The sequence below is a fragment of the Vanellus vanellus genome, assembly GCF_965231255.1.
Source record: "Vanellus vanellus genome assembly, chromosome: 2".
NCBI classification, from domain to species: domain Eukaryota; kingdom Metazoa; phylum Chordata; class Aves; order Charadriiformes; family Charadriidae; genus Vanellus; species Vanellus vanellus.
In genome coordinates this window covers 157,860,388-157,875,893 of record NC_138906.1, presented here as the reverse complement: position 1 = coordinate 157,875,893, position 15,506 = coordinate 157,860,388, and the positions used below count along the sequence as shown (strand labels likewise).

The 15,506-nt window shown below is 41.0% G+C and overlaps 1 protein-coding gene across 2 annotated transcripts in view; it reads left to right on the top strand.

The window, feature by feature from the left end:
* Positions 1–15,506, top strand: part of MTSS1 (MTSS I-BAR domain containing 1) — a 126,683-nt gene that overhangs the window by 97,760 nt on the left and 13,417 nt on the right. For both annotated transcript variants that reach the window (XM_082499511.1, XM_082499512.1), the window contains exons 7-10: positions 9,646–9,803; positions 11,064–11,171; positions 12,116–12,213; positions 14,224–14,434. In XM_082499511.1, coding sequence (XP_082355637.1) covers positions 9,646–9,803; positions 11,064–11,171; positions 12,116–12,213; positions 14,224–14,434 — 575 coding nt within the window. The remainder of the gene's footprint in view (positions 1–9,645; positions 9,804–11,063; positions 11,172–12,115; positions 12,214–14,223; positions 14,435–15,506) is intronic.

The window sequence follows — 15,506 nt, the reverse complement described above, 5'->3', positions numbered from 1 at the left end:
GGTGAGAGCTGAGAAAAGCATGTCCGTGATCTGGGAAGAAGGAACTATTCTTTGAACCTGTTTCAATAAATTGACAGCTATCTGGCTCCGTCTCCCTTTTATCCTGCTTCTGAGTATTGAATAAATCAAACTGCAATCTTGGAGGAGGAGACAGCATTTTCTGTAAGGTGGGAAGAGGAGAGAGAAGCACTTAAAGCCATCTGGAAAAAAAATCCCACTGTTCTCGTACTGCAGATGCCACTGTAGGTGTCTGTCAGCAGTGGTTAAAGCAAGTGAACTTTCTCCCTGGATTTTCTTGGTTCCTATCTCCCTCCCCAAACGTGGGCCATGTCTAGTAAGGAGGGTCAGCATACTGGTGTCTTGTCCTCTTCAGGATTAAGTATCTTTGAGCGGGGAGTGGAGCGGGCCTCATTTTGCTGTCATTTTTATAGCAGCCTAGCAGCCATGCTATGATTGAAGTCTCCTTTTTTTTTTTTTTTTTGTCATCCCTTGATTAATTTTGCTGTTATGACATGCTTTTGGAGTTGTCCATGAACCTCAGAACTGCTGTCACACATGTGGTGTTTGGGTCCAGAACACAAACCCAATGGGACTGAAGTGGGGTTAAAGCTGACAGCAGAGGGATGTGAAAGGGGAAGGTAGAAGCAATGAAGACATCCAGGTAGTCAGTACAGGCAAAAGGAAGAACTGCAATATTTTTGAAGAGCTGAGCGTTGTTCTCATGGCCCCTGGGGAGGAGAGATGCAGTGAGGTGTTGAGGCTCATATGAATGTGAGAATGAATGCCCAAAGCTGCTGGCCCTGTGGCTTCCCAGCACAAGTGGGCGCAAGGTGGGAGGAAGTTCACCCTGTCTTCTTGCAATTTATCTACAACGCTTAAATAGAGAAGAAAAAAGAAGTAGCAGATGCTTATTGCCCTCTTTGCCTTTTTGATCCCTACCTTGAAGGAATAAAGCATTGGTCTGAGTGCCATGTCAAATGTTGTTGTGAAAACTTTTTTGTATGTACCCACCTTGATAGATGTGTTTAATGTGCTATAGATGTGCTTAATGTGCTACGCAGTGAAGTATGTTGCTCTTGCTGTCAGTGAGAGATGAAAAAAATCAAGAAGGGGTTTATTTATAAAATAATAAAGCTGCAGAATTTATTCTGCTTTAGGTCACAAATGAGGTTTGAACTATGGGCAGGGAAACTCTTGGGTGAAACTGTCCTGTCAGGCATATGGCTGAGTCCACTGTGTCTTTGACTCTCCTGTTTTCCTGTTGCTCAGACTTACTTTTTTTGTTCTATTCTTCCTCAAGCAGAACTTGTCCCTTTGATTTTTCTCTAAAGTTACTGACTCACCTATGGGAAGTCTAAAACAACCAATTCATTCCCTTCCTAGCGCTTGTAAGAATATTTTTAAATTAACCTTATGATCATCTGTGGGCAAGTGAGATGTTTGCTGAATTCTGGATTTGCTTAAATACTGTGCATGCTACTAAAAACATCCTTTAAGCTTTCTCTGCTGTGACTGGATGGGAAAATGGTTTTCTTCTGCTTTGGGCAGCTTCAGATCTAGGAACTCAAATATAACCCTTTACTTTTCTCATTCGCGTCATGGCAGTGGTGTCCTCTCTCCCTCTCGTAGCCGACGGCTGCAGCATGTGTATGTAGCAGCTCCTTGCCTGCATCTCAAGGACATTTGGGAGAGAGGGCCGTGGCCTGCGTGGCTTGTCCTGGCAGGAGCGCTACAGGTTGGGCCCCCCACCTTAGCGCTAAGGGGCTGAATACATCGGGGTTTGCCTGTTCTCTGCCTTGTGCATGGTCTCTGTTTGTTCTGGTGCCATGCGGCCAAGTTGAAAGTTCAGGCCGGGCATTTAAGATCATTTATTAGAAAGTATGTTTGCAGAGTAGGTGTGTTTAATTACAATAAAGGTGTTTCCACAGCTTAAAGTAACAGGGAAAACGCCAAGGTTTCCAAACAAAACAAAAAGGTGTTAGGGCTCCTTTTTGGAAGTTTGCTAGAGTATATCTGGTAAAATGACACGTCTGTGTGTAAATTAAGGTCTAGCATTTCAAAGACCTTACAGGGATAATTTTCATTCTTTGCGTTGTCTTTGACTGTAAAAAAAAAATAAAAATCCTTATGAAGTCTATATATATGTAGTCTAAATAAGATCCTGGTGTGCTTCCCAGATCCGTGCAGTCCTTGGAGGTGTCATGATGATCCTCAAGGTGCATCCTTTTCCTTACCCCCTCGCTCCCAAGGGGTACAGGGCATGTTGCCCTCCCCAGTGTTGAAACTTAGCTCTTGTCTGAACAGATTAAGCAACATAGTGCATGGAACTGCATACATCTTCTAAATTGCTCTTTGTTTTCAGACAAACATTGGACATCAGAAGTTAGCCCGCCTAACCTGAGTCAGCAGAATAATTATGCATATATTTAAAATAAATTCCATGTTTAGGTTTCTGCTGAGTCAAGGCCTCATAAGTGGATCCATAGCTGCTAGAAGCTGTTGATGCTATATTGAATTCGGAGCAGAGACAGCAGCTGTGGCTCTGCATGTAACCATTTTGGAAGGTTAACAAAATGCATGATTCTTAGTTTAAAAAAAAGGGTCAAGTGACCAACTTAAAATATAGCTGTATATGTAAAATCTGGTGTGCATGTTGGCTTTATTTTCTGTATTTCAGCTTGGCTATTAATGATTAACTAGACAGGTTTCCCTTCTGCCTATGGCTTAACTGGTAGGTTTAATTTTCAGGTTCTTCACATGGAACTGTGTGTGAGCTTTGAGGAAAATGTTTAAATCCAAACAGATGTGTGAAAAATAGTTTTATGTAACACTCCCAATAATATAACATGTATTAATGTGAAAACTGAGTTTTATCTCTCAGCCATTTGTAGAAGTTTCTGCAGAGTGCCCTTCACATGCAGTACAACATTTCATCTTGTGTCCCATCAGCGCTGAGTATCCAAACTCGCAACCTCTACTTTTGAGTATGCGGCAGTTTTGGAAAGCATTCTTACTTTTAATGAAGTTGAGAGTAGAACATGATTATTAATTTACTGCAATACTACCAAAAGTGCTTTTTCTTCCCTTCCTCCCAGTTAGCAAAGATGACCTGTTTGTGTTTTAGAGCCTTTGCAGCTGTTTTTGTGTTACACTCTGATCTTTGAAACTGTAGTATTGTTATATTCCTCTCAAGGATGATTATGCAAACCCCATGACTCTTAACTGAAAAACACGAAGCTCTTCAACATAATTATAACCAAGGAACATCTCAGTTCTTAAAGCAAATGCTGGCCTTCTCATTCAAGTGCTTTGCACTTTTTCTGTACTTGGCGCTTGCCCTGTCTGGAGTGGCAGGCTGAGGAGGGAGGCCCCTGGCCAGACCCTGTATCTGCTAGGAGATAGCCTTAGTCCTCTAAACTGATCAAGTGCGGCATGATGACTGAAGTGAGAGCCAGAACTCACTATGGAGTCAGTATGATACAGCTCAGAAGGAGGGAAGCTAATGAGCAAATTATCCTTATCTGTTGCAGGGAAGAAATCCTGTGTGGATGAGGCCATGGTGCCCACGGGGGATTTTTATTGTTTTTTTTTTTTTCATATCCCCCCCCCCCCCCCCCAAGCTTATAATGTAAACTCCACTTTATAAAAATTCAATGAAGACATGTTACAAAATCAGTGACTGGAGATATTTCTTTGATTTCTTTTCATTCCTTGAGTTTTGAATGCCTCTTGATAGTTCCCCTCTTTTTGACAGCCAGCCAGGTTTATTGCAAAACTTTAGATATAAACTTTATATATCACTTTATATATAAAGGTTTTTAATTAAAATATACATATCATGGTTAATCTTTTTGATGTTCTTCCACATTGCATCAGCAATTAGTTTTTCATTTAATTAACAATCTGTTGCAGTAATTGGAGTAGAGAACATCAAAAAGTTCTGTGGTTACTAACGCAGCACCCGCCTAGAGTTTTGCAAGTTCCCGAGTTCCCTCTTCCCTGCGAGGGGATGAGCTTTGCGCCACTTCATCAGCTTGACCGGAGTTTGACAGATGTCTGTGTTGTGCACCTCCTCTGAAGCTTGGGTTAACATGTTCTCACCTAAGAATCTGCAAGCTAAACAAAGTTCCTAAACTGGTTTAAGTCCCTTAAAATAAAACTGTGTGGTAAATAACCGGGAGTTTCATTTGCAACAGCTCATCAGGAAGCAAAGCTAACGCGTTTGCCTTTATCAGCAACAGAAGAAGTGAAAATAGTCAAGTCCAAACTGCGCGCTCTCTTGTCTTGGCAGTGATGATAATGTCTAAACTCTAGGAATGCTGGAATACCAGTTTGACTTTTTTTATTTTCCTTTCTGTGTCAATTTTGTGTCCTGCAATTTCTCACCATGCGCACCTGCCTGACAGCTGAGGCTCTGGGTAAGTCTGTGCCATGCTGTAACCCTGGTGGCTGGTTTATTGTAGCCCTTGCTGTGGCCTCTTTATGGTGTCTGGTCTCCACTAACTGCCTAGACTTTAATTTCTAATGAAACTAAAATATCGCCTAATCTTAATGAACAAACCATCTTTTGATTTATTTTCTTTTGGCATCTAATTGGAACACTGTAAAAGAAGAAAACCAGTATTGCAGATAAACCTCTGGTTTATTTTAGAAAGGGATTAACATGGACTGATAAATCACGTCACAGTTGGGAGAGAAGTTAAATGGAATAGACATGTCATCAAGGTGATGTTCAAATAATTGAATATCTTATTGTTAATATGACTTTTAAAGTCTAGAGCTTAAAGTCCTTAATGTTGTTCTTTGTAAACCTGTCATCCAAGTCCCCCTTTTTTCTGAAAATCGCATGCACCTTTCTTAACTGATAGATAAGAAATCACTATATTTAACTTCATGCTGGGGAAGGGATGGAAATCAGCATCACAGTTGTCTCCTCTTTTGCTGCCTGTTGACATCTCAAATCTGTGTAAATTGGATTGCTGTTTCAGTTGTATTGCAAATCTAAGATCTTTTTATGAATGAAATGTGGTGTTTCTGAATTTGAGGGAAATAATCATACCTCCACTTGTAGGCGTAATGATGTAGGTGTTGCCCTTTGGAGAAGCCTGGATTGATTAGATTGAGAGACTTGTAACCGAGGTGCCTTGGCTGGGCTCCTGGAGCTGGGCAGTGTGGTGCAATGCTGCTTGTCCCCTTTTTTGAAACCACACTTTGTGTTTTTCCTGGTTTGTAATTCAATCTGGAAGTTTCCTTTGGTAACTTGGAACTTTTCTTTTAAGAGATAGCTTAGCATTTTTGAATGTTAGCAGCTGACTCAGGTTTCAAGTAGCCACCAGAAAGATGCAGATTTGGTTGCTGAAGGGGTCGGAATTTAACCCCAGCAATGAGGTTTTCCACCTTTCTGTAAATGGACGTAGAATTCTCCTGTTCTCAGCCTAGATCCGTATTAGTTTATTTGTTGGCTTGACTGTGCGAGACTTAAAGGGGTTGTTCATCCTGGCAGCTGAAGCAGGTACACTCTTGTGAAGAAGGAGATTTGGGAATGAATGACTTGGAGCCTGCTTTGGTTTATATGGGTAGAGATGTACTCAGCATTGTCTTATAAAGTGTCCATCTTGAACATTCAAGTTCTGTGCAGACCCCTGGAAAAAGTGTAAGGGAGCACTCTTTGAAGTGAGAACGTGGTAAATAATAATTTCACCAATATTCTCTGCATTACTTTGTCAATAACAGCATTAACTTCAGCAGTCAGACTTGCATTGAGGGCATTGTTCTCCTTCGCTGTTGCTGACAGCTTTGCTAGTTTGTCTTATATAGGTATGAAATTGGGTTGAAAATTATATTTACTTTTTTTCTTTTCCCTAATATGTTTCCTTTACTAAAGTTCTTTTCAAACAATGGTTATTTAAGAAGCTGCACAAGGCTTTCAGCTGGGATTCACACAGGAGACTGTAAAACTGAGGGTTTAATGCATGTTGCTCCTTTAAAGCTCTTCCACGTCATGATAATGATGTAAAGCACCTGGTCTGAAGGGAGCATATTAAGACTGTCCTTGGACTAGCAGTGGATTTGTGTTAATATTGATGAGAAGCAGTTCAGCTCTCTGCAGTTCATTAGCTGTTACTTGCCCGTCAAGCTGCATGTCCCAGGGCTGTTGGAGCATGGTGCTGCTGAAGAACTCAGTCTACAACTTCTGGTCCTGCATTTTTGCTCCTCTCTGCAGCAGCAGAGCTCCACTTTGAGAAAAGCTGGATTTGAATTTCGCCTTAGTTTTCAGATTGTTGACTTGTTCTTCAGGCACAACCAGGTGTGCTCTGCAGAGCCATCCCTACATCATGTCTGGCTGGTTCCAGACCAGAGACCTGTGACAACATTTGATGCTTTTGACCATTTCTAACACTGATTGCTTTGGGGGGTCATTCAAACCTGTCTGCAGCTGGGATAGGAGTGTCCTTCCAGGTGTACTTTTACAGCTGCTCCATGATGAGACTGTTCTGGAACTATTTTCTGTCATTACAATAGTTATATTAGTTTGGAAACGTTTCTAAACAGGTAACCTAAAGGCCAGAGAATGTGGGCTGGAGAGAATAATCAATTGCTGATATTCCTTATGAAAGTGTGCCTCATGTCCACGGTAAAAATAGTGCAATGAGTTGTCAGGGATGCCATAGACAAGTGACCTTCCCCTTGTAATTCAAAGGGTAAAGAACTGCATTGCTTTCCAGTGGTCAGTGTTCCCTTCTGAGATAAGTAGTGGATCCAAACTGGCAGAGACCCGAGGTGGGTGAGGAGCAGAGGTGATTAGCAGTTAACTATCACATCTTCGGTGTCCTCTGGGTGTAGGACTGCCGTTGAGAGGCTGTGCTCTGCTCTGCTTAGCAAAGGGAACTGGTTAAATTGGGCAGAGATCTATCTTGTTCCTCAAAGTGCTGAGCTGTCTGAGAGCTGTGGGAGGCAGCTGGCGATTCAGGGAGTGGGAAGTTATGCCTAATTTCAGAAGACTTGCTAGATTGATGTCTGCATTGTGGAGCTTTCAAAGGATGTTAATAAAGCTTTCCTGCTCCTAAAAGATGACTTGCAAGGAGACATCAGCAGAAAGCTGTATTCATGCCGTGTAAACATCTGACTTCAGTGCCTCATCTAAATGATTCACCTAAGCTTGGTTCCTGCTCTGAATTATACCCCGGACAGCTTGTGTGTTTTCACTAACTGCATAGGTGCCCAAAAGCCATAGCATAAAAGCGGGTCCGTGAAAGTAGAAGTGAGGAGATGGTACGTCTGTTAATGTCCTGACTCGACTCGGTTCAAAGAATAAAATGGAAACTTCATAGAGGTACAGAGGATGTTGGAGAGCAGTGCAGTTTTACATGTGCTTTTGCCAAAGGGTTAAAATACATGGCTTGAACATTATCCTGATGATGTTGAATTGAGTGAGTTACACAGGTGTAAATGAGGTTTATTTTTGCCCCATGTTTTGGGTGCTCTATTGCTCTGGTCCAAGACATGCTGCTCTGAGGTCCGTGTAAATTACCAAAATTCACTATAATTGAAGCCATTTTATCAATGGTGTCCAGCTGCTTTCTAAGTGTGTGTCTTCTCACTGCGTAGGCGCATACATTTAACAAGGATTTACTGTGTTAAGTGCATGATCATATGGTGGAGCAGCTGAAAGTTTACAGCAGTTCTGTAGAGCTGAACTAATGAGTGTGTGATTTAGTTCACAGCTAATATATTTTGCATTTGGTACATCCGTGCTAGCGAGCCGGTATCTAGGTTTAAACAATGTGAGATTGTTTCACCTGCTGTGATTTCCAGGCAACTCTCAAAATAAGGGCTCTGAGCAGTAATGCAAATCTCAGTTTCAGGAATTTGGAAGAGATTCCAGAGAGGTATAAAATGTTTAATCACTGCATCTGATAGCAAAGTAGAGTATAGGGAAGGGCCTGAAATGTACAGAATGGTCTTCAAGCCGAAGGGCCCAGTTTTGTCTCCTAAGGATGACAGATGAGAAGGCACAGGGCCTTCAGGGTCCCGTTATCCAAAACTCTTCTATAGCTTGTTTCTGGCAGATGCTAATTTTGAGAGGAAGCAGGTGACAGCAATTTTTTTGACAGTCAGTTATTTTTGAAGTTATTTACTGCCAAAACAGTTTTATGACCATACTGCAATGGTCAGCCTGATCTAGAGAATCAGACACTGGGTGTTCCTGTTTAGCAGTTTGGTACCCAGGTGGCCTTGGTGGTGGCCGTGCTGCTGTTGGACTGCACGGGATTCTTCGAGGATCCATCGCAGAGCTATGCTTTTGGGTATCTGTGCAATTTTATCTGGACTATGTCTCACTCTGTACAGAGGACATTTGGATATATCCAGTCTGTAATGCCGCTAAACCGGCGTGATTCTCTGCTTCCATCGCTGCTCTCTTTCCTGCGGCTCGGGCTGTGTATTAGTGCAGTGGAGCTGATGGCTTCAGCTCATTCTGGAGCATTGAAGAAGTACATATGATAATAAGGCAAAGGTTTTCCTCTGTAACTCTGACCTTGATTGTACTATGCACATCAAGAGACTTTTTTTCTTCCTCTTGCTCGTAGCTTTTAATTCTCCATGCAGAACAGTTATTGTCCATAAAAATGGATTTTGGGCAGCTGCTTGTAACTCACCCACCCTTTTTCAATGTTGTCTTCCTGGTATTTAGCAACAGTGGCATGAATGTATATATGGATACTTAATTTGCATGTGATGGTGTTTCTGGGAGATTAGAGACAAATTTACACAACTGAGGTTCTTTAGAAAATTTATGGGTGTAAACTGCTTGAAAACACCTTGCAACTGCAACACTGTAGACTCAGCAATACTATGGCTAAGCAGCAGCTCTTCATTGCTAGAGGAATAAATTTTTGGCGTGATGCAGAGTAAGCAGTTGGTACAGAACAAGATACTTAACTGTCACAGAAAGTTTTGGTGTTACGAGTTGACTGTAATTAATACAGTGATAACTAATACAGCTTTCTGATTGCAAAACATTGGATTTTTTTATTTCCATAGACAAATACTGGACATTAATATGTATTTGAGATGTTGATAGTTTGTTTTTATCTTTTCTTTTGGACTTTGGAACAAAGAAAACTGTTTTAGCCATTGCTTGTGTAGATGACTTGAATCCAGTGGTCCAAATTCAGTAACATGTTCCTAATATCTCATAGAGGAGATCCTTCAGTCCTTTAAAAGTTGTCATTAGGACCTTTCTAAGCACAGAAGTAGGAAGAAAGAGAAATATGCCTGGAGTTAGTGATTAATATCCTCCCAATTAGTAAGATACTGATTTTCAGCAGGGATGATGGGAAGGATTTATACAGCTTACACTTTGAGAAGGTCCTTACGTAAAATGCTGTCTTTAGCTTGTTGAAACTTTTTGAATTGAGATAGATTTCTATTCCATACAAAAGGAAAAAATAAAAAAAAAGCTATGAAATGCTTGATTTAATTGGGGAAAAAAAAACCTTACTGATTTGAATTAAGGGAAAATGCTGGTTGAGACCTGAATTGCAAAAGCACAATCTGGCAGCGGTGCTGGCTGAAAATAAGGTCTTCCTCTATGGGGATCCACAGTTTTGACAAAATGTACTCTTGATTGTTTCCTGCATACAGGACGGGGTGACATTCAGCCCCAGTTGGACAGTGCTTTACAAGATGTCAATGATAAGTACCTGCTGCTTGAAGAAACTGAGAAGCAAGCTGTCAGAAAAGCTCTGATCGAGGAGCGCGGTCGATTCTGTACTTTCATCTCGATGCTGCGACCCGTGATAGTAAGAGCTCTCTGTTTTAAGTCGGTACAATTCACAAATTGCATAAGTGGCCAAAAGGCTCTAAAAAGAGTAGCTTGTTGTGTCTTAGGAATGAATTTATAGAGCCTAGGAACTAGCCAAAATTCAAGCTGCATCTCTGCCTAGGAAGTGGCAAGAGTTGGACTCTTTCTTTTAGGCATCCGGAGTAATTCAGCAATCGGAGACACTGAACGCTTTCAAGATGACTAATGGGAAAACAGTGGGCACAAAGACTTAAGCGGGCTTGAGTTCCCTAACCATACTGACCTGAGACATTGCTAATGCATTTTTTTCCACTGCTGTTTTTTTCTTAAAATCACATTTTAATATTCCTACTCCAGTACTAGGACTGATAAATGTTTCAAGACCTCCCCTGTGTATGTAATGACATTATCTGACAGATTGCAGGCTGCTTCCATGCAGTTTTCTGGCAGCTCTTTTCCTCCTATATGACAGCTTTTTCAGTTCATTGAAAAGGTTTAAGTATATTTTCATAATCTCCGGTTGTCTGAAGCCCAGCGATTAATCGTTTGTGGCTTTGTGCAAGCATGATGCATTTCTGAAGCGTCTCCAGCGCACTGGGAAAATGTTCCCAATGCTTGTTTACTGAAAGCATCAATCTCAACAGAAAACTGTGGTTAGAGAAGTAGGGAGGTGATGGCTGAGCGGGAGGAGGTGAATTGCAGACTCTGAGGACCTGGGTGAAATTGCCATGGTAGCTAAGGGATTACTATGGTAACTTATGGTGCAGGAATCATCTGAATTAGCTGTTGATGTAGCTTGAGCCAGAATGAATCATAGGTGCATTAATGCTTTGTACCTTTATCTCAAAGTTTCCAAAAACTAGCAAAAAGCATGAGTTTAACATCTGTTTAGGTTCAAGGTTAAAATCCTTAGGGCACATTTGTGAGTATACATAGAAGAATTAAATCTTTCCCAAATACAGTAAAAATAACATTCTTTTTCTGAAGATGTCACAAAAAGAAGGCTGAAACTTATCTCACTGATGAGATAAAGGATTTCTGGCCTCAGAACGTAAAGCAATTTTAAAGTAGTTACAAAACTCTAAATTAATATTTCCAACCCTCTTTCATAAGTAGTGATTGCTTAATAGGAAAAGAAAAAGCAGCTCTGCTGAGCATTCCCACAGTCGTCAGCAAAAAGAAAAAGCTTGTGTATTGTGTTATAGGTCGGATTTTTAAAACCAAGGCTGTGATTAGCCTTGCTCTTTTGTCTCTTCAGGAAGAAGAAATATCAATGCTAGGAGAAATAACCCATTTACAAACCATATCAGATGACCTGAAAAGTCTCACCATGGATCCACACAAATTGCCATCTTCAAGTGAACAGGTTAGCTCTTTTTACCTGGAAAGCATTTTTATTTGTAGCTTGTACCGCTTTTCCTTTTGTGTTATAAGAAATATTGACTACTAGCATTTAGTGGCTTCATGTTATGTTTTGTAGACACTTCACTGCGGCAAGGTAATTTTTAACATAAGCAATTTGAAAAAAATTTATTTTGAAGTACCAACTGAGTGCTCCTGAAGTATTTGGTGAGACCAGTGTGAAGTGGTAGCAGTAACACTTTGAAGTATATGAAGATGCCCAATTGCTGCTGAGGGTACATGAGCAATTAGTGTCATCTCTTTGCCCTACATTTGAGCATCCCTTGTCTTTATGTGGTCACAAGATTGCTGGGATTAGATAACTTGATGGAGTCTAACATTTGAACATTTTTCCATGCTGTCCTTAAACTGCATAGGAAAATGTGTACCACTAAATGACTCCAAATAGGACCTTTTTCTCCAAGCCTGCTCTGTGAACTCAGTTTTCTTGTCATACATTAATTAGCTTATCATTGACCTAGAAGTGTAAATGAGGGGAACTCTGCTGTGGTTGAATATTGGATTTTCGAATAATTTTTTTAAATGCAACAGTTTTTAAACTCTAAGGCTGTAATAGTTTTTTAAGGAAAGAACCCAAACCAAAACAGCTTACAGCATGGATAAAATAAATCTCCAGTTTTACTTTTTAAAATATTTTCCATTCAAATCTGAATTTTCCTTCTGTGATAGCAGCCCTAGTGTTGAAGTACGGTAGTTCCTGGAAAGCCAAGGATGAAGCTGACTCTCCTGTGTAATACAGACAGTGTAATTCTGGAGGAGAACTGAGACTGGGTCAATTGGCACTGAAAGGTTGTAGTGGTGACGAATGTTGTATGACAAGCAGATGCTTTCTGTTAACAGCGGGGGGAAATTTCCACGTCCTTGATGCTATTGATTATCTTTCATCAGGTAATTTTAGATTTGAAAGGTTCTGATTACAGCTGGTCTTACCAGACTCCTCCATCCTCTCCCAGTACTACCATGTCCAGAAAATCTAGTGTTTGCAGGTAAGTAGACTGGTAATATTTTATTTTAACCTGTTTGGGGGCAAAGGGAGGCAAGTTCAGACTGTGGTATGGATTTGTATGCATACTTAAATAACAACTCTTAATGAAATAAATCCCTCATGGTCTTTATCCGTTTAAGTGTGTGACTGGGAATATTAAAAAGGATGGGCATGACTGAACAACTTTTGAACTCAAGACAACTTGAAGATGCTTTTGATTCAGTTTTCTTGAATCCATTGCAGATCAAAGAGCAGACTGTACTGATCTAAGCTCTGAGATTGTTCATTCATAATTTCCTTTTCTGTTTTTCATGTGATGACTTTTAGATTATTCTAAGTAGCTGTTACTAATCAGTAAGTTAAACTGTTTGAAAAGGAAAAACATCCTTGGCAATTGCCCTATCAGTCTGGTAGATGGAAATGCTTTTTTGATACAAGTTTTTTTGACTGTTTAATGCTGTCTAATGCTGTCCTGAATTATGTTGAAACACTGGATTCTGTCTATGCTTTCTTCGTAAAAACTGTTTTCTCTTATAAAACAGTTTATTAGCATGTTGCCCCCATACCCTAGTGTCTACATTTACTCTTTCCTTTTACTGAAAAGGAAGATATCCTATTGTGTATTCTGCTCAACACCTTTCTAGCTGCTCTTGAATGATTACCTTTTAGTTTGCTTTATGAATAATGTATTACAGGTTCCCTGTGTACGAGCAAAGTTACCTATAGCATGTCAGAGCAAGTGAACATGACTTCTTCTATGTACCTACTTGTCTCTGCATGCAGATATATATAAAAAAAACTCGGTGCTTTTATATATATATGTGAAAACATGCATATTTAGAGCAATGAGCACAGGCTTAAAGATGCAATATCCTGAAGCTGTAAAAGAAAATGGCAAAAACACCCCAAAAAAATCCATCATCTGTTCCTAATCAACCTCATCTTTTTGCGTGGTAAAACCTGTATGGCAACACACTGTTATATATGAGTAAAATAAGGCAGAGCTCCTCCTCCCCTGCTCCAAGCCAACTTGCATATCTTGTGTGTTATGTGGAATTTGTGAGCAGGAGGTGCAGTCCTCACCCGTGTATCCTTTAGAGCCATCCCTTCAGCTTGTCAGTGGGCTCCTGCCAACGTAGGTGCCTTCAGATTCATGCATCCTGCTAGTCCTGCTTAGCCACCCCAGCAGGAAACTTCAAAGGCTCCCACATTGCAGCTGGCATGTCGTTGCTGTCATTCATGGATACTGGAAATTAAAAATCAATCTCTTTGTTTAAAAAATCAATTTTTTTTTTTTCATGGGTGTTAGTTCAGGATATTTAATTCTTTGAACGTCTTTCTAACCAACTAAAGCTACGTACCCAGAGGCTTGACTTCACTCAATATGCCATCACATGCTTTTTTTCTGGTAGAAAGCCTTCATGTGAGCAAAACTTGTCCCAGGTGCTCTGAAGCATGGGGGTTTGGTGATGCTTTCAAAAGTCTGACACATTGGCCCGCTGACTGAGTGCACTGGCATGCCTAGAGGCAGACTTTTAGATGAACTGTGATGCCTTTGGACCCCCTGCTAGAGGTCCCATTGACAATTTGGGCCATAGTGCAAGAGCAACAAGGTGTAAGCCAGGAATAGGAGAGCACCGTCAGCAGATGTTTTTTGAGCAAGTGCTGGGCAAACGCTAGAGAGGGCATGTAGCGATCCCTTCATCCCTAACCTGACTTTGAACTCTTGAGTGGTTACAGAATTTGATCATTTGAGTGAAATTCAAGGTAAAATGCCATTTTCTCTCTGGTCGCCGGGGATACTGCAGCTGCTTATGGTTCTTTACTGATATATATGTGCATATATATATATTTAAATTTAGTTTGTCAACATTTTTTCTTTTCCGGTTTATGCTGCCTGTTGCTAGAGACATGTGGAATGTTAATTGTACTGTATATGGGTCTCTCCCCACCCCGCCCTTGTGTCTTTTCCTCTCCCCTTTCCTTTCTTTGTTCCTTTTGTCTCTCACAGCAGTCTGAACAGCGTTAACAGTAGTGATTCCCGGTCCAGTGGCTCGCACTCGCACTCACCTAGTTCACACTATCGCTATCGCAGCTCCAATCTGCCTCAGCAGGCACCCATGAGGCTGTCCAGTGTGTCCTCCCATGATTCTGGATTCATGTCCCAGGATGCTTTCCAGTCCAAATCGCCATCCCCCATGCCACCAGAAGCACCTAACCAGGTACGTGCAAGCATGAGAACAAAAACCTGAGCGTGAGCTGGACTCTGTAACTTGGCTCACTTTTCACAAAAAGGATCTGGTGTGGTTTTGGGGTACCTTGGAGTCAGGTTAAACACTGAGGGTAAGGTTTGTCTCACTGCACTTCATCCATCTGAAAGTTGGGCCTCTAGTTGGAGTGATTTATGCTGCTTTTGCAGTTAGCACGAAGAAAGAGACAAGTCGTTCTCGAAGGATTTGATTTTCACTCTAGCCCTGTGGAGAGCCTAGGTGCCTAACTTTCAGATACACACAGGCAAGAAAGAGCAAGACGTCCCACCTTACAGGGGGGAGTAAATACTCACTTTACCCACTGAGGTTACCAGTTAATATCCTGCACAGGCTGCAAGTTGTTAATATCTGGTGGCAGTTTACTGTTTAATGGACATATAGCAGTGCCAGAACAGCCTTCTGACAGCCTTGGTACTGATACTGGTGGCTTTGGCAGCAGGGAGACTACATTTATTCCTCCCTTGCAAAGGACCTGGAATACTCAAAATGCCATTGGCAGTATCGTGTGAAATTGGTTTTGCTGTTTTTACGGCATCCCTTTCTGTGGATAGGCTTGCTCTTTTTGACTCTCAGTTGAGCACCGTGCAGAAATAAAGTTTCTGCATGAAAATGAGAGGTATTTTTAATTCTTTATGGAACTCGTAAGAAATGAGTGCTTGTATAGTCATATAGGATAGTGTCCCGAACCCAGTCAAACTAAGAGGATTTCCCTGTAAACGTAAGCCAAACTTTTCCAGAGCATTTTTTGGTCTGTAGAAGGAAGTTGCTGCTTTATTTGTTGATGGCATCATTCCTGTAAAAGCTAGCTGGCCACCTGCAGGCAGGGGTTTGCATGCCTCCATGGCATGTATCTTTCAGCACCCGAATTCTTTTTTCTTTTGGGTTTTCTTTTAACAAATCATATGTCAACTGCAATATCTTTTAAACAAGGCTAAACTGCCATGTCACCTTATAAATCCCATCGTAAATCTTAGTTACAAACTGAAGTGGACCTAATACCCTGTTGTTGAGTATCACTTATTTG